The following is a 20,354-nucleotide window of genomic DNA, read 5'->3' on the forward strand; positions in this document are numbered from 1 at the left end:
GCAAGGCATCAGCGGAGAGAGAGAGATTCTAGACCAACCTGCCGGGACGGAGCATCCGGGGACCATTTAATGAGATGCGACGGGAGTCTAAGATCTTACCTAGTATAGACGTACGGAAGCTGATTATTCCAATGATTCGTGAACCATAGGGGCGATCTTGCATCGCCTCAGTGCATTGCCAAAGATGCTTAAGGATTCAATGGTGCGACATGCAACCCTCCAAAAGACGTCTTCATCACGCTAATAAGTGCAAGGCAACAACGACAGATGATCTTACGGGATCTCTACGAATTCGTGGTCTCGCCGAGAATCTCATCACCAATCAACGATCTGACACATCAGGAATCAATGACAACCTCTAGGCTAAACTGCGTGGTGAAAACCTTGTCAGCTCAGTCAAAAATCTGCCCAAGCGTATTATGATTTATGATTAGCATGCCCAGCGTGTCAGCAAAGTCTGTCTTTCATGGAATTGCTGTCATTTTCTTCTAGTTTTCTCGAGACCTTGTTTCACTTCGAAGTCCGAGACGAGATGGCATCAAACACTCGATGTCAAGCTTGTGATGCACGCAGCTTCCCTAGTATCGACTAGTCCCCGTCGGGAGGCTTGGTCACTCAAATAATTGTGGTGGCCAATGATTACTCACATCGTGCGGGGCGACCGAGGATTACTATCCCAGATTTTGGGAGGGTATTTCTTTTTCTTTTATGTGAATGGCATCCTTGCATTGCTTCACCGAGGCCTGGCCCCCTACGCGAACATGATCCAAGAGTTCGCTCGGTTGCCTCAGAACATGTTGCCGGATGGCGTCTTCTGTATTCTTTATGTTTGAGCTTCGACCCTGACGTGTGACGGGGTAGTGGAAGCGAATATATTTCTTTTTCCCAAAAAGACTTGACATCTTCATCGGAAGCGGAAAATCTGCCTTTTTAATCTAAGATGTGCCCCAACAGTGAAAATCACTGGCGTGAAAAGTTTCCGGTCTGCCATTTTTGTTCTCTCCAGCGTCCTCACGTATCTCCGCACAATGAGCTCGAAGAGTCTAGCAGGCCTTTCCGGGCGAAATGCCTCTTCTACGGCGCCATTCGTGATTGACGTTTCAAAAGACCCGGCGCCTAGGGTCGTCGCTTCGATATGGGCTATGATTTCGGTATCGACAGTCTTTCTGTTCTGTCGTGTTTACTGCAAAAAGATCAGATCCCGTGGCTTATGGACAGATGACTATCTCTTGGTGGCGTCTTGGGTAAGAGACTTGTTGGACCGTTGGAGGAGCTTTCATTGCTGACGATCCATCTCTGGAGATATTCCTGCTAGTCTCGACGTCTCTCACCACAGAGCTTATGAGACTCGGGTTTGGAAAGTCCCTAGATTTCTCAGCCCATATTTTCACTCTGTCGTCTGTCAACGTCGTCATGAATAAGGTCGCCTTGGCCCTCAGCAAAACGTCCTTTGCAGTCACAATGTTGCGCATTGCGTCTGCAAAACTGAAGGTTTTCATTTGGTTTCTGATCATATCCATGAACGCAGTCTTGGCAACCAGCGCTGTTGTCGCTTGGAAGGCGGCCTGCGACAGGCCGTCAGACTCTTATGAAGCTGTCCTACCCGGATCCTGTTGGCGAGTGGAGGATTCCGTCATTATGCACATGGTGTCGAATGGTGAGTAACATATGAATTGAGCTGCATATTTGCAAATAGCAAGTTGACATATGATTTCAGCATACTCGGCACTGGTTGACTTCATCTTGTCGCTGCTTCCATGGCCAATGATATGGAGACTAGGCTTGAAGCGCCATGAAAAGATTGGCGTTGCTGTAGCTATGAGCCTCGGTGTCATTGCAGGGTTAGTCGGGGTGATCAAGGTCATCAAAATCGTGACTATTGCCGAGGGCGCAGATATACCATGTGAGCATCGGAATGTTTTCCCGGTACCCACGTGGATCTATCTAATCATTTTACAGATCGTCTATCTCTGCTCTTTATATGGGGACAAGCCGAGATCAACGTCACAATCGTTGCGTCATCTATCCCCGTTCTGCGAGTCCTTTTTACGGAGATGTACGCAACGTCGAGATCGGACGAGAGAAATGGATACTTGAAGTCGGATGGACAGAGTGCCTTTCCAACAGAAATTGGCATGAATACTCTAGAGGAGGGAAGGAAGATAGAAGAAGAGACGAACCGGAATGTTCTGCTCGCCATGGGTCCATCGACGGCCACCAACTCCGCCATGAGAGCTCACGAGACTGAGATTGGATACGATGCAATGGACGAGATTACGCAGGGAACACATAAGCACACGTTGAGGAACTCTGAAAGCTACGAGGGAATTGAGTTAGCGAGAGCCCTGAGGTAACAGGGAAAAGCTTGTTGATCGAGATATGCAATAGCCATTGAGCAATAGACTCGGATAGCACATGCAGTTGTATTCATTTCGCCTTCTTTTGTCGACATTTAGCCTACTAAGTATCTATGATCCAGGGTCGATGTCTAAGCGCAAAAATCCTGAATCACGGTCTCCATCACCGATGCCACTTCCCGGATGCTCTCCACGCTCACCCATTCCTCCTTGCCATGGATCCCAAAGCTTCTGGGACCATAGACAACCGATGAGATACCGACCTCGTTCAACAATGCAGCGTCGCACCAAAAAGAACATGCAACAGGCTCTTGCGCCTCACCTAGACACTTCGAGGTAGCAGAGACGAAGGTCTTGATGAACTCATCGTCAGGGCTCTGCCCAAGCGGAGGCCGCGAGAAGGTCTTTCGAGGAGCAGCATATTTGAAATCCGGATTGGACTTGGCGATACTGCTCAAGATGCTCTCAATGTCTTCAAGGATCCTCTCTGTAGTCTGTACCGGAATGGTTCGAAACTCAATGGTCAAAGTGCAGCGTTCCGGGTAGCTGGAAGGCTCTTCGCCACCCTGAATGAGGCCGGCATGCAAAGATGCCTTCCCCAGTCGAGAATCGGAGGGAAGTGACTTTGAGTACTCAAGGAGTGCTGTTTGCACGGCGCCTGCGAGCAAGATGGCATCTACACCATCCTCGGGCCTAGATCCATGAGCCGCAACGCCGAGGATGTCGATTTCAACCCAAATGAATCCCTTATGAGCGATCGCCATCTCCTGGTTGGTAGGTTCCGGTATGATGGCAGCATCGGCCCTCCATCCAGCCCTGATGACCTCTTCCGTGCCTATGGAGAAGTTCTCCTCGTCCGCGACTGCGGCGAGAATGACATCGCCCCGTAGAGGAGAGTGTGATGTAGAGCTGCATCGAGCCATTGACGCCATGGCAGCTGCTAAGCCAGCTTTCATGTCCGCGCTTCCACGACCATAGATTCGTCCTCCGCCCTCCTCCTTCAGTTCTCCACTTAGAGGATCCAGGTGTGGCGAGTAACTCGAAAGACTGACGGTGTCAACATGCCCATTGAGCATGATGGACTTTCCTCCTCCTGTTCCGCGGAGTACACCGACCACGGAAGGTCGGCCTTGTCTCTCTTCCAGCCAGTGTGCTTCAAAGTTGCGATGTTGCAACCACGCGGAAATGTAGTGCGCAATCTCGCCTTCGCCGGCACCTGAAGCCTTGGATAAGTCTGGGTTGGAAGAGTCGATTGACGTGAGGATCTGCGTCAACGTGACCGGATCATCCGTGGATACGTCCAATGGGATCTTGTAGTTCCGTGGACCCTCTGTATTGAGTAATACCACGACAGCGTCTTTGGAAAGACAGGTTGGGCGTGGGCTTACTCCGGCAAGCCGCCGGAGCGCTGCGACAGTGGCACCTCCACACGGCCCGCTCTCCACCCCCTTCGTCTGGAGATACTTCACGGCCTCATGGGCTTCGAAGTCCGAGACTGTAGCACTGGCATCAATGCCTGCACGAAGATCATCGAATGCCGTCAGAGAGACAGTGCCGCAGTTGAGCCCTTCCATGATGGTTCTCGAGGTATGAACCGTCACTGGTTTACCGGCCGTCAGGCTCGTCCATAGACACGGAGCGGTATCGGGTTCGACGGATAGGACTGCGCAATCTCGTCCATCAGACTTGCAGTGAGACACGACGGCATGCGCCAGAGATCCAACGCCGACTGGAGTCACCATCAAAGTCGGCTTCAGCCCGTGGTCGGCCACCTGCTGCTCGGCCTCGCGAACGAGGGTGGAGTAGCCCTCGACAATCCAAGCAGGAATCTGCTCGTACCCCACGAAAGCATTGTCTTGAACCAAGAGACCGCCCTTGACTGACTTTGATGCTTGCCAGGCTTCCAAGACAGCGTCGTCATAGTGGGAGTTGCTCACGATGACTTTGGCGCCCTCAGAGGCGATGTTGGTGGCCGCCTCACCGGCAACACTGCTGGGAACGAAGATGTGCGCAGGAATGCCTAGAATCTTGGCCATGGCCGCAACGGCTCTACCGTGATTTCCCTCCGTAGCTGCGTAGAGGGAAAGATTGTTCGTTTGTGCGGCCTTTGCGACGTCGGTGAGGGGCGTGTCGATGGACAAGTGTAGATGAGTCGTGATGGCGCGGTATGTTCCCCATGATGCGCCCAGAATCTTGAAGGATGGGAGTCCTAGCCTATTGCTCTCATCTTTTATGTAGACTGCTTTCACGCCTAGTTCCTGGGCGATATCCTCGAGAGAAACGAGAGGGGTTCTGGCGAAGGCGGGCAGCTGCTGGTGGAATGCCTGTGCGAGAGATGCATCGGATACAGGCTTTATCGGCCCCGTGCTGTCATTGATGTACACGTGTCTGCGTGTGGTCGTCATGGTTGAGTACTATGATCCTGTCTTGATGCTACAATTTTACTTGAACTGACGCGGAGAATGGCGAGAATGATGGAGGGAACTTGTGGTTCCTTATGCGACATTTTGTATATGAGGGCTTGTTAGATGTATACGGTACTAACGCAGACTGATCACCATTATTAGATAGCCACACTCGAACTTGAGGAGGTGTTAGGAGCATTGTTGAAGCGCGAATGTGGACTCCGTGAATCGTCAAGATGAGGGGCCGGGGAGTGGGGACGTCTGTCGGGGAAGGGCGCAAAAGGCGCGGGCTACGCCGAATAAGTGTTTACCGATCGATTCGCAATTGCTGCTTAATAAACAGTTCCGTCTCGACCAGGTGTTAGAACCAGCAAGTGACTCATATATCGCTCACCAGCTTCACTATTTAGACAGCTCGTATGAACGTGGGCCCGTTCTATCTGTCATTCAAGCCCTGTTGGCATACTTCATTTGCGTCTACCGTCTTAGCGATCCGCCCTTGAACGACACATCGATGGAGCTCCCTTACACCACGGTCGACGTCTTCACGGACAAGCCCTTTGAGGGCAACCCTCTAGCCATTGTCACGATCCCGGCCTCGATATCCCTGACGCAGGGGCAGAAACAAACCATTGCCAGAGAGTTCAACTACTCGGAGACAACCTTTGTGCACGAAGTCGACGACCCCGCATCCACGGAGCGCCGCTTCGATATCTTTACGCCGACCGCGGAACTTCCCTTTGCGGGCCACCCCACCGTCGGCACAGCCATCTTTCTCAAGTCCCGCGGCGTCAAGAAGCTGATTGCAAAGGCCGGACCCATTGAGATCGAAGAGACGGGGTCCGAGTCCGTACGGGCCGCTATCCCGCACAACACCCATCTTCACCAGAAGCGGTTGAGGGACCTTGGGCCCGGACCCTACAGCAATGCGACGGCAGAACTCGCCAACGCAGAGGTCGAAGCGCCCGTCTTTAGCATCGTGAACGGCATGACATTTGCTCTTGTTGAATTGCCCTCGTTGGCATCGTTGGCGTCGGCAAAGATTGGGCCCATGGAGTTTCGGCAGCAGGAGCTTCTGGACGAAGGGTGGCGCAAGACGTTCATCTCGCGATACTACTTTGTGCGCCTTGGAGCCGAGACAATCGATGGACGTGTTGTGCACAAGATCAGAACCCGTTTGATCGAGCCCGATCTGGAGGATCCTGCCACTGGTAGCGCAGCCTGCGCTCTCTCGAGCTACCTGAGTTTGCACGAGTTTTCTGAAGATTCCCTCAGCTTTGAGATCACTCAGGGAGTCGAGATGGGTCGTAGAAGCGACATTTACGTTGACGCAAAGCTTGGACGGGGCACGGATGGAACACGAAAGCTGGAGACGCTGCATCTTGGAGGAACGGCCACAAAGGTCATGAGCGGCACCATCTTCTTGAAGTCATGAACAGTTTAAATAACATATACAAGACGGCCATCAGCGTTTATGAACAATGTAGATGAATTTGTACATGAAGTGAAGCCGGTAGTTGTCTCACGCAGATACCCTGACTACGTTTCCCTTACCTCAAAGGTTGATGTTCAAGCCAAGAGTGTTGTTGAATGTGACGGTACCCCAGTACGGCTCCTGACCAGCATTTCCGACATTGACGTAGGTGCTCTCGGAGAAGACGCCTTGCTTGGAGAGCGCGAGGAGCCAGTCCTTGATGTCTCCCTCGAAGGAGCCCTTCTCCAGGTCGCCATACTGGGTGGGAGCAAGCAGCGAAGACACGGTGATGCCGGTATCGGTGTTCTTGCCCTGGTACAGCTTCCACCCGTCCTTGCCAAAGAGCCCGTCGATCGTGGCCGTCGGGCCCTCGGCCCAGCCAATGGGCACCTGTCCGCCTTCCCAGCGGAGCCAGAGCATGAGCTCCTGGGCGTTGCTGGACGTGCTGTCGCCTTTGGTGTCGGAGGTCATGAAGTCGTAGACGACGTTGCCTTTGTTGGTTGGGTTAGTACAGGCGAGTACCGCTAGGTTGAACGTGATGCAAAGTAGAACCCCTACTTACCCTTGTAGGCCGAAGAGTTGGAGACAGTCCAGCTGTAGGTGCTGGGGATGCTCTGAATGTCACTGAGCTTGGTCTCGAGGTTCTGGGTCAGGCCGATGAAGGAGTATCCCTTGACGACGTCCTTTTGGTACGTGGGATCAATGTCCCAGATGCTGCTCCATTGGATTCGTTGCGCGTCGCCGGACCCGGACGTGCCGTAGTAGCCGGTGCAAGCCGACCCCTTGATGGCCTGGTAGGCGTAGTTCATCGAGTAGACGATCCACGGAGTGCCCATGAGAACCTCATAGTCGTTGGGGGCACCGCAGAAGGTCTTTTCGGCGACCGCGGCGGACGCGAAGGCGGCCGGGGCCAGGTAGCGAGTGAAATGCATCGTTGCTAGTTGGATTTGCTGGGATTGAGACGCTGTAAAGACCGTGTAAAGCAACCCGCCAGTGGTGCGAAAAAGAATGACAGTAGGAGTTGGAATGAATGTTAAAATAGGATTACATTTGGGCCGCACGGAGTATATCTTGCGATTATCTATCAAGTACATACATACTTTATTCTGAATGGCGAAACGGAGTCTTGCCTCCTCCCCCTTGCCGAGAAGTTTTGACGAGATTTCGTGGAGAACGCAGGGGCATCTAATTAAGCAGAGAAAGCAGACCATAAAGCGGTTGTAAATACCGGACCATATTGCACTTGGTCAATCTGAAACCGCCCGTCGATTGCAACACCCCGGCCCGGACGGGAAACAATTACACGAACTAGGCCCCCATCGAAAGGCGGAACAGCAGTTTACATCGCCCAGTAAACTAACTAGAGTGGACGCAGCTTCATGTTGAGAGCAATCCCCGCATCTGTACACTTTGATGTGACCCCCGTCCAGCTACTTAATAATCTCGCCATCTGGAGCAGTCTCAATTCCAGCCCGCGAACCCGAAGACGTCGGATTGTGCCACGGTGGGCCTTGGAGGGGTTCATTAGTTGTCAGCTTGATTGTGGAGCCGCGTCAGCTGCGGGTTCTAGACTTTTTGCATGGGAATAACGCCGGGAAACAAATCTATTCATCGGATTCCTTGGGTGGGGGAGACGAGTGTCGCTGGAAGGACCGTGGTTGTGCTCATTTCGATGATGTTGACCGACCGCCTCGAGTGAGTAAGTAGGTTTCCTCGCATTCGACCCGCCATACCCGCCATAGTGTGTTGGAGCACCTAGGAGATGCACTCATGTACGGCATAATTCAGCTCGATAGCAACTGGGCAGAATCCGGCTGAGGCGGACATTTGCGAGGGGCGAAGCTTAGGGTGGTGGGGGCGGCAAAAATCCATGCATCGTGTCAATATGCATCCTAACAACGCCTGTCGGAGGATCAAAAGGAGGGGTGTTTTGTTAGGTCTAAACGGTGTCTGACAAGCATGACTAGGGAGAAAAGTGAAGCTATTCGCAAGTTGTTTGTGCACTCACCGAACCTGCTGTCTCGTTCCTCACCGTCTCGTTACTACTTACTCTCCCCTCACCGTTCCACTTTGTTAGTGATAAACTCATGAGTTATCATCGGATTAGTAAGCTAGAAGAAACAAAATCTTCTGGAGAATGGATACAAGTGGGCACAGACCCAGCCAAGCCCAGGTGTTGAGAGCTGCGGGCTTCTAAATCAGTGGACGCGGGAAAAACAGCACGACGCCGTCCAACGTATCCATGGTCCGATCGTTGACTTCTCATGACACCCTGAATGCATTTTGGTGGGTTGGCCATCGGGGGACAGATCAAATGGCCGCCGTATGCCACTGCCAACTGGTTAAGTTGCACCCGGGATACTGGCTTGCATCTGGCAATTGGCGTGGATGCCGAGCGGCTCCGGGGCAAAAAGCGGAATAGCGGCGGAAAGTCAATGGACACGGGCAGGGGGGTTCATAGCTCCAAGCTGGGGTGTCTACGGTTCAAGACATTCGAGTCAGTGGAATCGAGTGCAAAAGAAGGTCGCATTGCCGGACCCAATATGACGGTATGAGTGGACATTGCGTCATGTCGACGCTCTTCGAAGCTTCGGAGCTTCGAAAACCCCACGATTGCTTTGAAATCTTTTCTTGGGGAGTTCGATACATAAAGGCCAGGTTTGCGAAGCAAGATCCTACATGGTTCTGCTGAAGAATCTCAAATGTTAATCGGGCGATAATTGATCATCACACATACACAAATACTCATCATGGCACCAACATCAACCAACGCCTGGTCCATCACCGGCATCGGCAAGGACAGCAGCAACTGGGATACCCTCGAGCTCAAGAAGGATGTGCCTCTGCCACAGCTGGGCGACTACGACGTCCTCGTGCAGATCGAGGCCGTCTCCCTAAACTTCCGCGATCTGGCTATCCCAAAGGTAAGTTGGCTTGTAACCCTTGTGCCCGGTGCCCGAATTACCCCCGCTAACGCCGCTCCTTTGCACCTAGGGCCTCTACCCATTCCCCGTCAGCTTCCCCCGCGTCCCGGCCTCTGACGGCGCCGGCCGCGTCGTCTCCGTTGGCCCCAAGGTCACGCAGGTCAAGGAGGGCGACAACATTGCGACCCTCTTCAACCAGCACCACCAATCCAACCCCATCACCCCTCTCGCCGTCAAATCCGGCCTCGGCGGTGCCCTCGACGGCACGCTCCGCCAATACGCCGTGTTCCCTGAGCACGGCGTCGTGAAGTCACCCAAGACGCTCTCGTCCGTCGAGGCCGCCACGCTCCCGTGCGCGCCGCTGACGGCGTGGAACGCGTTGTACGGTCTGCAGTCCAAGGCCCTTAAGCCGGGCGACTACGTACTGACGCAGGGCACCGGCGGCGTGAGCCTGTCGGCGATCCAGTTCGCCGTCGCAGCGGGTGCGACGGTCATCGCGACGACGTCGTCGGCGGCCAAGGGCGAGCAGCTCAAGAAGTTGGGAGCGCACCATGTCATCAATTACAAGGAGACGCCCAACTGGGGCGAGGTGGCCAAGTCGCTGACGCCGGAGAGCGTGGGCGTCGACCACATTATCGAGGTCGGCGGTCCTGGTACGGTTGCGCAGTCGCTCAAGGCGGTCAAGCTGGAGGGCGTGATTTCCATTATTGGGTTCTTGTCGCACGGGGACAAGCCCGAGGGGGAGCAGCCGACACTGCTGGACGCGCTAGCCAACATTTGCACGATCCGCGGGTTGTTTGTGGGCTCGAAGCAGCAGTTTGAGGAGATGAACCAGGCGATTGACGCCAACAAGATCAAGCCTGTTGTCGATCAGAAGATTTTCGGCTTCGAGGAGGTCAAGGAGGCGTACCAGTACCAGTGGGACCAGAAGCACTTTGGCAAGGTTGTCATCAAGATTTGAGGTTGCCGCGCAGTAGAATGCGCAAGAGAGCGTAGTGTAATGCAGTTATGACCGTCACGTATATTTGATGCTTGTGAAATCAAATGGTGAAAACTCCCTGTCGTTGCTATGTAGTACGACGGTTAACCAAAGTGGTTGATGATTTTCAAGACAACATGCTACACCTGCTATCACGAGACCAAGTGCATTTGTAGGACACTTCTTCATATAAGAGTAAAAATGATCGCTCATTGACTGATAACCTCCCAAAAAAAAACCCTGAAACTCCATGCCCATTATATTGATGATCCCATTCCGGAGCCCGCACCCTCATTCCCGCTCAGAAACGTCCTCGATGCGACGATCAATCTTTTCCGTCCCATCGCTCTTGACAGCGCGTCCCTCTGGTAGAGCGCGTCCCGCGGAATCGTACTCGCGGCGCTCGAGGTAGACGGGCTCGCCTGTCTTGTAGGAAGCTGTCCGGATGGTGGTGCCCGAGGGACTCCGCTCCGTCTTGCGGGCCCAGCGCCTCTCCTCCGTCTTGCCGTTGTGGCTGATTGAGGAGGAGAAGGAAATGGAGGATGTGAAAGAGAAGGGCATCTTTGCTCGTCTTTGGTTTTTGATACTCGGTTTCTGGAACTCGATTCGGTTCGAGTACTGGGTGTCTGGCTGTGATTTTCTTTCTTCTTTTCAGAACTGACTTGTGGTGGATGGGGATGAAAGGACGTTCCGGGTATCCAGGTTCGAGAGGAGGCGGTTATGTAAGTACTGTGTACATGGCCTTACCAGCAGGTGCACCTTCCTGATACCAAAATCTGAAAACAAGTTCAAACGTCAAAGTGCCTGCCGTGAGTGTGTGGTGAGTGGCCTGATGTCGACCACATTGCACAGCGCCTCCTTCCTTCTTCGGTCCTCCTTCCACCTCACTGGGCACTTACATCATGGCTCCGCACAAACCACACCGACGTCATCGCAATGCATCCCACTGTGCTTAGTCAGTGCTTTTTATGCATGATTATTGTACAATTCAACTAATGAACTAATCCAATGTGCCTTACTTAAGCATTGCATATCTCAATATCACAGCAAACTCTCCATTGATTGACGAAGGAGCGAGTGCACAGAATCCATAGCAATTGTTGGGCCATTTCTATCTGTTCGCACCTATGATGTTTCACAGGCCACAGGATGTTGTTTTTATCAACAGTAGTAGAGGGCACATCGCGATCTGAGGAGAAGACGGGGCTCTAAGCAAGTGACCAAGACTTTGACACGAAGGCCAACAGACTGCCACAGATTTCATCATTTGCCTTACAGTATATACATCATGTCCACTCATGCAGACTTGACCTCTAGAGATAGTATTCAATACGATGCATTTTCATAGATGCAACTAACTCTTCATCTTAAACCTCGTCACAACAGCAGCATGATCCGAAGTCCACTCATTTGCCCCGTGCCCCGGCTCCGGCGCCGGCTCCCCCACCACAACCTCCTTCGACCCGAGAACCTCCAACTTCCCGCCCCGGAAATACACAAAATCAATCCTATCCATCGGCTCCGGCCTTCCCTCATTCTCCAAGAAGATAGGTGACCACGTAACCCCCGGCCTTGCCCCGGGGTCTGGCCACACAACCCGATAGGAATCAACCAACCCGGCCTCTGTCGGCGCAACTGACGTAGGCCACGGCATGTCCCCTTGTCCGCAGTGCACCCCGCCTGTGGCATCAATCCAATCCAGATGCGACGGCGCGTTGAAATCACCCACCAACATCACAGGCACCGCCTCCGCCTCCGCTAACTGCCCCGCCATGGCCCGGACGACAGACTCGATCTGCGGCGTCCTTTTGGACTCCGTCTCCCGTGCCAGCACCTCCTCCACCGTCATGTTGTCGAAGCAGAAGTCGTAGGGTCCGTACGGGTCGTACCCCAAGTGCACATTCCACAACACAACCTCCTCCCCTTCACCATCGAGCACAACCCTTACGGACGCAGCATACGTCCCGCCCTCGTGCGCAGCGGCGTCCTTGAGCGGATACTTGCTCACGAACCCAACGTCGCCGCCCTGCCACGAATACCACCCCAACGCATCCCCCAGCCGCGTAGCATGGCCTCCCGTGCTCTCCTGTACGCCGACGACATCTACGTCGCTCGAGGCCAGGAACCGCACTTGTTTGGCGTGGTAATCGGATACCTGCGTTCCGCCGTGCCACAAATTGAAAGACATGACGGATACCTCGTCCACGAGCGGTGCGCCGATGGGGCGGACGGGGATGGTGACGTCCAACCGCGCAGACGATCCATCCGCTGCTGCCGCCGCTGCTGCTGAGACGGCTACCTCGATCGTGACGTGAGAGGGCCCCGCGACGTCAGGCGTGCCAGATACGACGCCCGCCTCCGAGACCTTGACCCATTCGCTCCCCTCGACTTTACGAAAGCTCACGGGCGCACTCCCGCCACCGCTCCTCAACCCATCAACCCGCGCCTCGTACCCGTCTCCGACACGCGCGTTCCTCAGCGTAACTTCGTCAACGAGGAACTTAACCGGCCCGGAAGCGTACGGCACCCTCACGTCCACCGGCGGCGCAAGCCACGCATACCCGTCTTTGGCGAGGAAGTAGGCACGGTACTCGCCAGGAACCAACCCCCCATTGTCAATCTTGAGCGTCCCATTTGACTGGGGCGCATACCCCCAGACCAGCGACGGTTCCACGAATGTTTGGTTCTCGGGTCCGCCGCCGGAGGCGCGGTAGATGCCGATCCAGTTCTTTGCGTCGGCGTTTGGCGTGGAATAGGAAAATGTGAAGAGAGGGTTGTCAGGTAGGAAGGCTAGGCTTCCGGATTGGCGGGTTGTCGGGATGGCGAGAGCTGGTGTTGGGGATTGCACTACGAGGAGCGCGGAGAGGATATGTGAGACCAGTGCCGTGAAACGCATCTTGGCAGATTTCTAGATGGATGGTCCGAAAAACAATTTCATTGTTGTATGTCAACGTGGGAATCCAGGGGAATTCATCACTTCTATACAGTAATGTCTTAACAATACCTCAAAGTCAATCCTTCAAGCCAGTGATGCAAAAGTTGTCAGCTTCGGCGGGGCGACCAATCCTTTGGTGGCACTGCACCACGAGAAGTAGCTACTTCGTTGTGTTCGTTTGCACACTGAAGGATCTCAACCCTCGTAAGTCCAGTATCCTTGGCATGGTACTGTGGTCACATACAGGGCTGATCTGCGTAAGGAATGGGCATAGTCTCGCCCGGGTAGGCTCGCGTTTGGTAATGGTAACAGGGGCTTAAATGGGTGCCTGGTGACTTGCAGCAGCAGACTGAGACACACTTCCGAGATGGACTCGGCGACCTTTTTGTAAATAATTTTGATTCGTTACTATCATAGATGTCCATAGCATCATCATCTACAGCATGCGCACTAGTCTCGCTCACCCGTTCCAAAGCACGCACTCACTTCTCTCCATAAGCTAACAATCTGGTAATTATGTCTCGCTTACTTCTTCTCCAAGGCCGCCCTCTCCTTCTCCAGGTCAATGTCATCGTCGCCAATTTCGGTGTGGTGATCATCATCGCTGGAGCCGAGGTACTCCCCGAATACTCTCTGTTCAATGTCCATGTCTTTCCACGCGACGCCAAGCTCCTTGCTGTTGCGGATCCTGAAGAAGACGCGTTTGCCCCATTTCCAGGATTCGACACCAGCGAAGAAAAGTCCTGCAGCAATGAACACAATGCCCCATTCCCAGGAGATGCCCTTGTGCTTGAACACAACAGTATTGATGACGGGGATATACAGCAGGGGAAACAGGGTAACGAAGCCGATAATGATGGCCCAGAAGAGGAACCTGTTTCGCCAAACGTCAATCATCCACTGAGTGAAATATTTCTTGGATCCTGGTTGCATGCGGAAGAATGACCGACGCATATCAACCATCTCCCAGGCCAAGAACAAGGCAAACCATGTGAGGCAGGCAAAAGTTGTAGCACGGGCGCGGAAGACTGTGTCGCAAGAGTCATTGTATCTTTCGTTGCAACTCTCTCCAAGATCACCAGCCCCGAAACCGTAGACAACCAGCGAGAAGCTTGAAAGGCAGAGAGCGGTGATCCAGAGGCCGTAGAAGACCATGTCGACGAGGAATTCCATGGTGAAAATGCCCGTCTTGAGAGACTGAGGTGGGCGACGCATGATGTCTGGGACAGCACGCTCAAAGCCAAGTCCCATGTCGGGCATACCAGATGTGGCCATGATAATCCAGACAATTTCAACAGGAGCAAGCGGGAAGACCGACAGCCCGCGTGCGTCCTTGAAAGTGAGACCGACCAGCAATGTTCCAGCTTGGGCAATGTTTTCAGCAAGGACGTGCAACACGAACTTTTGAATATTGTCAAAGATACGACGACCCTCTTCGATAGCGGCAACAATGGAGGCAAAGTTGTCGTCAGTCAGGACGATATCGGATGCATCCTTGGCCACGTCTGAACCTGACTGACCCATAGCAATGCCAACATCGGCACGGCGGAGGGAAGGGGAGTCGTTGACGCCGTCACCGGTCTATCCAAATTAGAAGACCATTACACAAATGGGGCGAAGCAATATCCACTTACCATGGCACAGAACTTCTTGCGGCGGTGAAGAGCCTCAATCATTCGGACTTTGGTGCTTGGGGCGCATCTCGCAATGACGAGCGGCAGGACAGGAAGCTTGTCAACCTCGTCGTCACTCAATGCATCGAACGACGAAGCCGTCATGACCATGGCATCTGAAACGTTCCTTGCGACGCGCTCCATGCGAGTGGGCAAGATGCCAACCTCAATGGCAATGGCCTTTGCGGTCTCAGGGTGGTCACCGGTGAGCATGTGGACCGAAATGCCGGCCTCGTGGCACTGTCGAACAGCAGGGGCGGATTCGGGACGCGGGGGATCATATAGTCCCACGAGACCGCGGAATACGAGGTCACATTCGACCGAAGCACGCTCAGCCTCATCGCCCTTGCTGGGTGTGCCCTCATAAGGCTTGCTCGCAAGTGCGAGAACGCGCAACCCGAGTCCCGCCAAAGCCTCCATGTTGCGAAGGATCTCCTCACGGAACTCAGGCGTGATGTCTATCAGTACGCCATCATCTCTGGGAGCGTACTTTGTGCAGATCTGAATCACTCTCTCAACAGCACCCTTGGTGTAGGCGAAATACTCGCTCGTGGCGTTGTTCTTCATGATGACGGACATGCGCTTGACATCTGAATCGAATGGAAGCTCGGCAATCTCGCTCCACTCGGGGCTGTCACTGCCACTGACAAACTTGAGGCGATTCATGTCGAACCGGGAAGCAAAGACCTGGATGGCGATTTCAGTGGGATCGCCGCGGGCAAGCCATTGATCATCTTTCTTGTTGATGGTGGCGAGATTGGCCAGGGACGCCACGTAGAGGAACGCGGATAGGGCCGACTTGCTGTTTTGCAACAACTGGTCGGTCTTCATGATGGTGCCACAAGCGTCACCTCCCTTTTTAAAGTTGAGGTGTCTAGGAGACCGCTCGTCGTAGCGAACATCACCAGTGGTGGGGTCCATTGGTGACGATGTGTTTTCAACGGTGAACGTTCCCATAGCAGGCAACCAAGCACCACGGGCAAGCATTTTGCCCTGCGTCAGAGTGCCGGTCTTGTCGGAGCAAATATCCGTAACTGCACCAAGAGCCTCGAGCGACTTGAGATTGCGCACAATAACATTGCGCTTCACCATGCGCTTGGTTCCGGCCGCCATAGTGATGGTGAGTACGACCACGAGACTTGCCGGGATCATGGACAGACCGGTCGCAACTGCGTAGATGATAACTTCCTGACTGGCCTCGAACTTGTTGGCGCCAAGCACAATAATGGCACAGACGATGGCGATGCCGAACAAGAGCATGGCGAGCTTGGAGAGTTTCTGTTGCAAAGGGGTGCCAACGTTGACACCAAGAAAACGTCCAATGGCATCGGTCAAAGTCAAGGTATAAGCCTCGAGGTACCGATGAGGCTTTGCCTTGCCATTGGGCTTGCGTTTGACCTCGCGGACCTTGGAATCCTTCTTGCGAAGGGCAGACGCAATAGCTCCAATCTCGGTGTAAACGCCTGTTGCGAAGACAATGCCCTTGGCGCGACCCTTGGTGACATTGGACGAACTGTATGCGACGTTGAGACGGTCTCCGGGGCCGGTGTTATCGGGGAAAGTTGCGTCTTCGTTCTTTCGCACGGGGAGGGATTCGCCGGTCAACAGAGCCTCGTCGGTCTCGAAGTTGACCGCCTCGATCAGCCTGTAGCATCATCAGTTGCTCTGCTTGGTCTTGAAGTTGTTGTTGATGGCATAGGATACCTGACATCTGCGGGGATCGTGTCACCCGTCTTGATCTCAACGAGGTCACCAGGGACGATTTCGCCGGAGGGCACAACCATGGATTCACCGTCACGAACGATGTTGGCGGTGGGGGAGCTGAGGGAACGGAGGGAATCCATTGTCTTCTCAGCGGAGTACTCCTGGAAAAAACCAACGATGACGTTGAGCAAGATGACAAAAGTAATGACACCGCCCTCGATGTATGAGCCAATGCCGAAACTAACGGCCATGGCAAGAATCAGGACCTAGGCACGGGTTAGCAAAGGGCGAATCTGGAGTAAAGGTGGGAAAGCAACTCACCATGGTCATGGCATTGGCAATCTGGGCGATGATGATCTTGATGGGCTGAACGCCCTCGGCTTCGCCAAGGTCATTATGGCCGAACTCTTCGAGACGGGAATTTGCGTCTTGAGAAGAGAGACCATTGAGGGCGTTGGCGCGGAGCTCCTCAGCCAGCTGTTGGTATGACAAGGCATGGGCTGGGTGAGAGAGCGGTTTGTTGGATTGGCCCGAGACGTGATTCTCAGCGGGCTTTGCGGCCTTTTGGTTCCCCATGCCAGGCAAAGGGGAACAGAGTGTGAGAGCTCAAAATAGGTGACGTGGGTGGGGGGTTGGAGTTGATGTCAGAGAGAGTTGAACTCTTGGAAATGATAGCGACAGAAAGACGAGGAGGTTAATGAAGATTCCTGAAACGGGTTGAGTTGGACAAAATGAGCGAACTCAGCAAGGACTGGTCAAGGTGGCAACACAGAGGCAGGTTGTCAATTGAGGTGTCATTGGATGGCTTGCAACGTTTGTGGATGGTGGGAAAGAGACATCAAGAGGGAGAGGCGAGAAGGTGCGACATCAGTCTGTCTTTTGAGGGCCAGGAGGGAAGGCGAAAGGCAGCTTCGCCAAGAACAATTGGAATCCATTGACTGCGGCAACGGCAAGAACGGTACCGGTATCGTGGCAGTTGAGGAACAACGGGGAATGACTACCCTGGAGGGGGCCAGAGTACCTAAGGTACGCGGACAGAACATGGATGTAAGGCAAGTACTCCATACTGGAAGGCACAGATGGTGACGGTAACAGGAATTGTCTCTGCGTAGATTTTCTTACTGGTGCAGAAGTTGGCCAGTGTATCCATCCATCAAGCATTAGAACACGCTTGGCCATCTTGGCTGACCTTGGCGGAGGCGGGCCCTCGTGCTGTGTGCAGCATTATCTGGGGATATACCGGATATTCGTGTTCAGTTATTTTTTCTTTCTCCTGGTAGGGAAAGTCGCACGCATTCAGACATGGGAAAGTACACGATGGAACGATTACGTCAGATGCCAAGTCCGCTCGAATTTGTATGGAAAGCACGGCGGAAACTTGAAGCATTGAACATGTGCGGGGTATCAAATGGGCAGAAGCTGGTGACGGTGCAAAGGCAAGAAGGTTGACATATACGCCGGGAAGGAGCGGAGGCGGGCGGGCGTGGGGAAGAGCATTTGCGACCCGGGGGAAGGCACGGAAAGCAACGACTGCGGGGTCCTTTCCCTACTTTCCCCCGTCGTGGTTGAGGCGCAGTCGGCGATGACGCCGATGGCGCCGGTGGCGCATCTTGGGAAACCCTCCCACGGGCCTGGGCAGCATCGGTCTATTAGTAGAGTACGGATCTCAGACTACTAGGTTCGGATACTCACGGTTCTGGAAGCCTTCCATTCCAAGTAAGTGGTTCGCTTTGGAATCACAACTCAAAACGCCTTCTCCCCGGTGTACCACCGAGGTCATGTCCGCGGCGGACATCTCACAAGGGCACTCACTATCAACGTTCAACAGCATACCCAGAATTCCTCCACAATTCCACAGTCTAGGGCTCTTGGAAGCCTTGGCTACTGAACATGTGCGCCAGCCACCCATTCTAAGTGGACGTTGCCGCCAGCCAAGTTCACTTTGTCAGTGCTCCCAGCCATCTTCTTCCCCGTCGCACGCCTTTGACAGGTACCTTACCTGCCTTACCTGCCTTAGGTACAGTATCAGGTACTGCGTACAGGCAATTTAAAAACCAACATTACGGCACACCCGAGACAATACCAAATGGCCCTTATCGTAACGTCGGAGACGGCCAAGATTACTTCAAGCCAACCCCAAAAGTTTCACAGACAGATCGCCTCGGGTATCCTCCATCAGCAGATGAGTCCGAGTCATTCCGACTTGGCGACCCAAACAATACTCTCTCCATCCGACCTTGCTTGGATTTTGGAGACCTGCTGCACTATGACCTTCACAGCCTCAGTATGCATGACATAAGACTACCATTTCGTTCAGCTTCCCAACTAGGTATGAAGCTCGCGTGATCAACTTCTACGTCCAGTGATGCCCGACTGAGGGCCCGGCCATCCGGCGATGTGGGTCTGTCTGCCAGAATCATTGGCACGGCCCTCCGGTGCCCGGCTCCGGAGATATCGTTGTAACCGATCTGCGTGCCGTTAGACATGTCAATGGGTCTCTCAACTGATCAAACTTCAAAGTGCTAAATCTCCTCGAACCCGATGAATTCTCACAATATTGCCAGGCGACGGCTTCCAAATGGCGAGCCAAAAGCAACCACAAGGCAAGAGAGGTTCTGCCTGAGTAATAAGTCTCAAATTTTCGATCGTCAGCATCGGGGGGACATATCATGCGAAATCTCCCTTCTTGCGCTTTCTGTTGTAAAAACTCTTTTTTGGAACCATGTTCGATGGAGACTTTGGATAAAGTGTTACCGGCAATAGTGCTGCCCTTATCGGCGTCGATGAGTAAATGCACCAAGATCCGTGGAAGACGACAGAGAAGTTTAGAGGTTGCGCCCATCGGCTAGATCGTACGAGTCATCTTGCAAGTCACAAGACTGCTTGGGTTGAATAACGTTTACTTTTTTCAAGAAATGAATAAGTATATATAATGCGCGTTAAGACACTTAGCTTCTATCTTCGACAACTATGTTGACGCGGGAGTGCGCATCACATTTCAAGGGCCAGTAGAAGTCATCGCTGCCCCACTCCCTTCATTTCTATGTTTCGAGATTCGAATACTTCGAAAGATGATCGAGTTGGCAATGGCAGAGACAGTATCGTGACATCGTCACCAAACATGATCTTCTTAAGATGACCAGGGTACGTGTCAGTTAGAGCTAGAGCCTTTGGCAGGAATATATGGACGCCATGCAGGTTCTTGAACAATCCGGGAACCGTTGAAGTTTGAACAGAAGGGAAGTGCGTGAAAACTGAAAACAGGTGTTGTTACACTGCTACGGCTTCTATGTGAAGCGATGCTGTGAAGTGATGCGGACATGAATTCAATAGTGTTGTCATGGGGTGATTCGATCATTCGTGATCCTGCGTCAAATGGCGATGAACTTACCCTCCGTGCTGCTATTACGCAAATGGCTACATTAAGGTTTTGATCACGCTTCTGAATAGTTGAAGCAATGATATGTGCGTCTGAAATGAGGGAAACCTTTGATCAATTGTGGTAACGTGACAGCGTCGTCATATTGAGAATGTTCATGTCTGAGATAATTACGCTCCATCCTTACGAACTGTGGTGATCAATCTCAAGATGCGTGCCTGTCATGATGTTGTTCGTTGTTCATCGTGACACCATTTTCTCTGTGTGACTCAACCATGCATTGCTTGCACCCCTGCTTCTTGCTGATTCGCATGGCACCTCCATTCCGACTTATACGGCATGGATCAAAATGCTTGATTACATGAGTTCGATTCAGAATTTGGACATATTCGCGACTAGGTGAGGGAGATGCTTGCTGCGGAAAGGGCATGGTTTAGTTCCGGATCGTTCTCGCCGCTATTGGTCAATAGCTGGTGCTTTGAAAAGACCAGACATGTTTTTTGAGCCATCAACTTGCTCAAGGC

The 20,354-nt window shown here is 53.2% G+C and overlaps 8 protein-coding genes across 8 annotated transcripts; 3 read left to right on the plus strand and 5 right to left on the minus strand.

Annotated features, from left to right (window-relative positions):
* Positions 1–1,413: 1,413 nt before the first annotated feature.
* Positions 1,414–2,354, plus strand: CPAR01_14225 (uncharacterized protein; the record flags this gene model as incomplete). Its single annotated transcript, XM_060498476.1, has 3 exons — positions 1,414–1,657; positions 1,718–1,903; positions 1,960–2,354. The coding sequence occupies 3 exons, from the start codon at positions 1,414–1,416 to the stop codon at positions 2,352–2,354; spliced, it is 825 nt and encodes a 274-aa protein (XP_060342537.1).
* A 134-nt stretch (positions 2,355–2,488) lies between these two features.
* CPAR01_14226 (diaminopropionate ammonia-lyase) lies at positions 2,489–4,762 on the minus strand (the record flags this gene model as incomplete). Its single annotated transcript, XM_060498477.1, has 1 exon — positions 2,489–4,762. The coding sequence occupies one exon, from the start codon at positions 4,760–4,762 to the stop codon at positions 2,489–2,491; it is 2,274 nt and encodes a 757-aa protein (XP_060342538.1).
* A 514-nt stretch (positions 4,763–5,276) lies between these two features.
* CPAR01_14227 (phenazine biosynthesis-like protein) lies at positions 5,277–6,197 on the plus strand (the record flags this gene model as incomplete). The annotated part of the gene is made up of 1 exon (XM_060498478.1): positions 5,277–6,197. The coding sequence occupies one exon, from the start codon at positions 5,277–5,279 to the stop codon at positions 6,195–6,197; it is 921 nt and encodes a 306-aa protein (XP_060342539.1).
* Positions 6,198–6,317: 120 nt separating this feature from the next.
* CPAR01_14228 (xyloglucan-specific endo-beta-1,4-glucanase A) lies at positions 6,318–7,168 on the minus strand (the record flags this gene model as incomplete). The annotated part of the gene is made up of 2 exons (XM_060498479.1): positions 6,318–6,727; positions 6,799–7,168. The coding sequence occupies 2 exons, from the start codon at positions 7,166–7,168 to the stop codon at positions 6,318–6,320; spliced, it is 780 nt and encodes a 259-aa protein (XP_060342540.1).
* Positions 7,169–8,986: 1,818 nt separating this feature from the next.
* On the plus strand, positions 8,987–10,121 carry CPAR01_14229 (zinc-binding dehydrogenase; the record flags this gene model as incomplete). The annotated part of the gene is made up of 2 exons (XM_060498480.1): positions 8,987–9,160; positions 9,231–10,121. 2 exons carry the CDS (start codon positions 8,987–8,989, stop codon positions 10,119–10,121), a joined length of 1,065 nt encoding a protein of 354 aa, XP_060342541.1.
* Positions 10,122–10,430: 309 nt separating this feature from the next.
* On the minus strand, positions 10,431–10,700 carry CPAR01_14230 (uncharacterized protein; the record flags this gene model as incomplete). Its single annotated transcript, XM_060498481.1, has 1 exon — positions 10,431–10,700. One exon carries the CDS (start codon positions 10,698–10,700, stop codon positions 10,431–10,433), a length of 270 nt encoding a protein of 89 aa, XP_060342542.1.
* Positions 10,701–11,493: 793 nt separating this feature from the next.
* Positions 11,494–13,035, minus strand: CPAR01_14231 (endonuclease/exonuclease/phosphatase family; the record flags this gene model as incomplete). The annotated part of the gene is made up of 1 exon (XM_060498482.1): positions 11,494–13,035. One exon carries the CDS (start codon positions 13,033–13,035, stop codon positions 11,494–11,496), a length of 1,542 nt encoding a protein of 513 aa, XP_060342543.1.
* A 564-nt stretch (positions 13,036–13,599) lies between these two features.
* CPAR01_14232 (potassium/sodium efflux P-type ATPase) lies at positions 13,600–17,027 on the minus strand (the record flags this gene model as incomplete). The annotated part of the gene is made up of 4 exons (XM_060498483.1): positions 13,600–14,655; positions 14,709–16,392; positions 16,452–16,717; positions 16,773–17,027. The coding sequence occupies 4 exons, from the start codon at positions 17,025–17,027 to the stop codon at positions 13,600–13,602; spliced, it is 3,261 nt and encodes a 1,086-aa protein (XP_060342544.1).
* Positions 17,028–20,354: the final 3,327 nt, after the last annotated feature.

Source organism: Colletotrichum paranaense, assembly GCF_030867605.1.
Source record: "Colletotrichum paranaense strain IMI 384185 chromosome Unknown Scaffold_15.1, whole genome shotgun sequence".
Taxonomy (NCBI): Eukaryota; Fungi; Ascomycota; class Sordariomycetes; order Glomerellales; family Glomerellaceae; genus Colletotrichum; species Colletotrichum paranaense.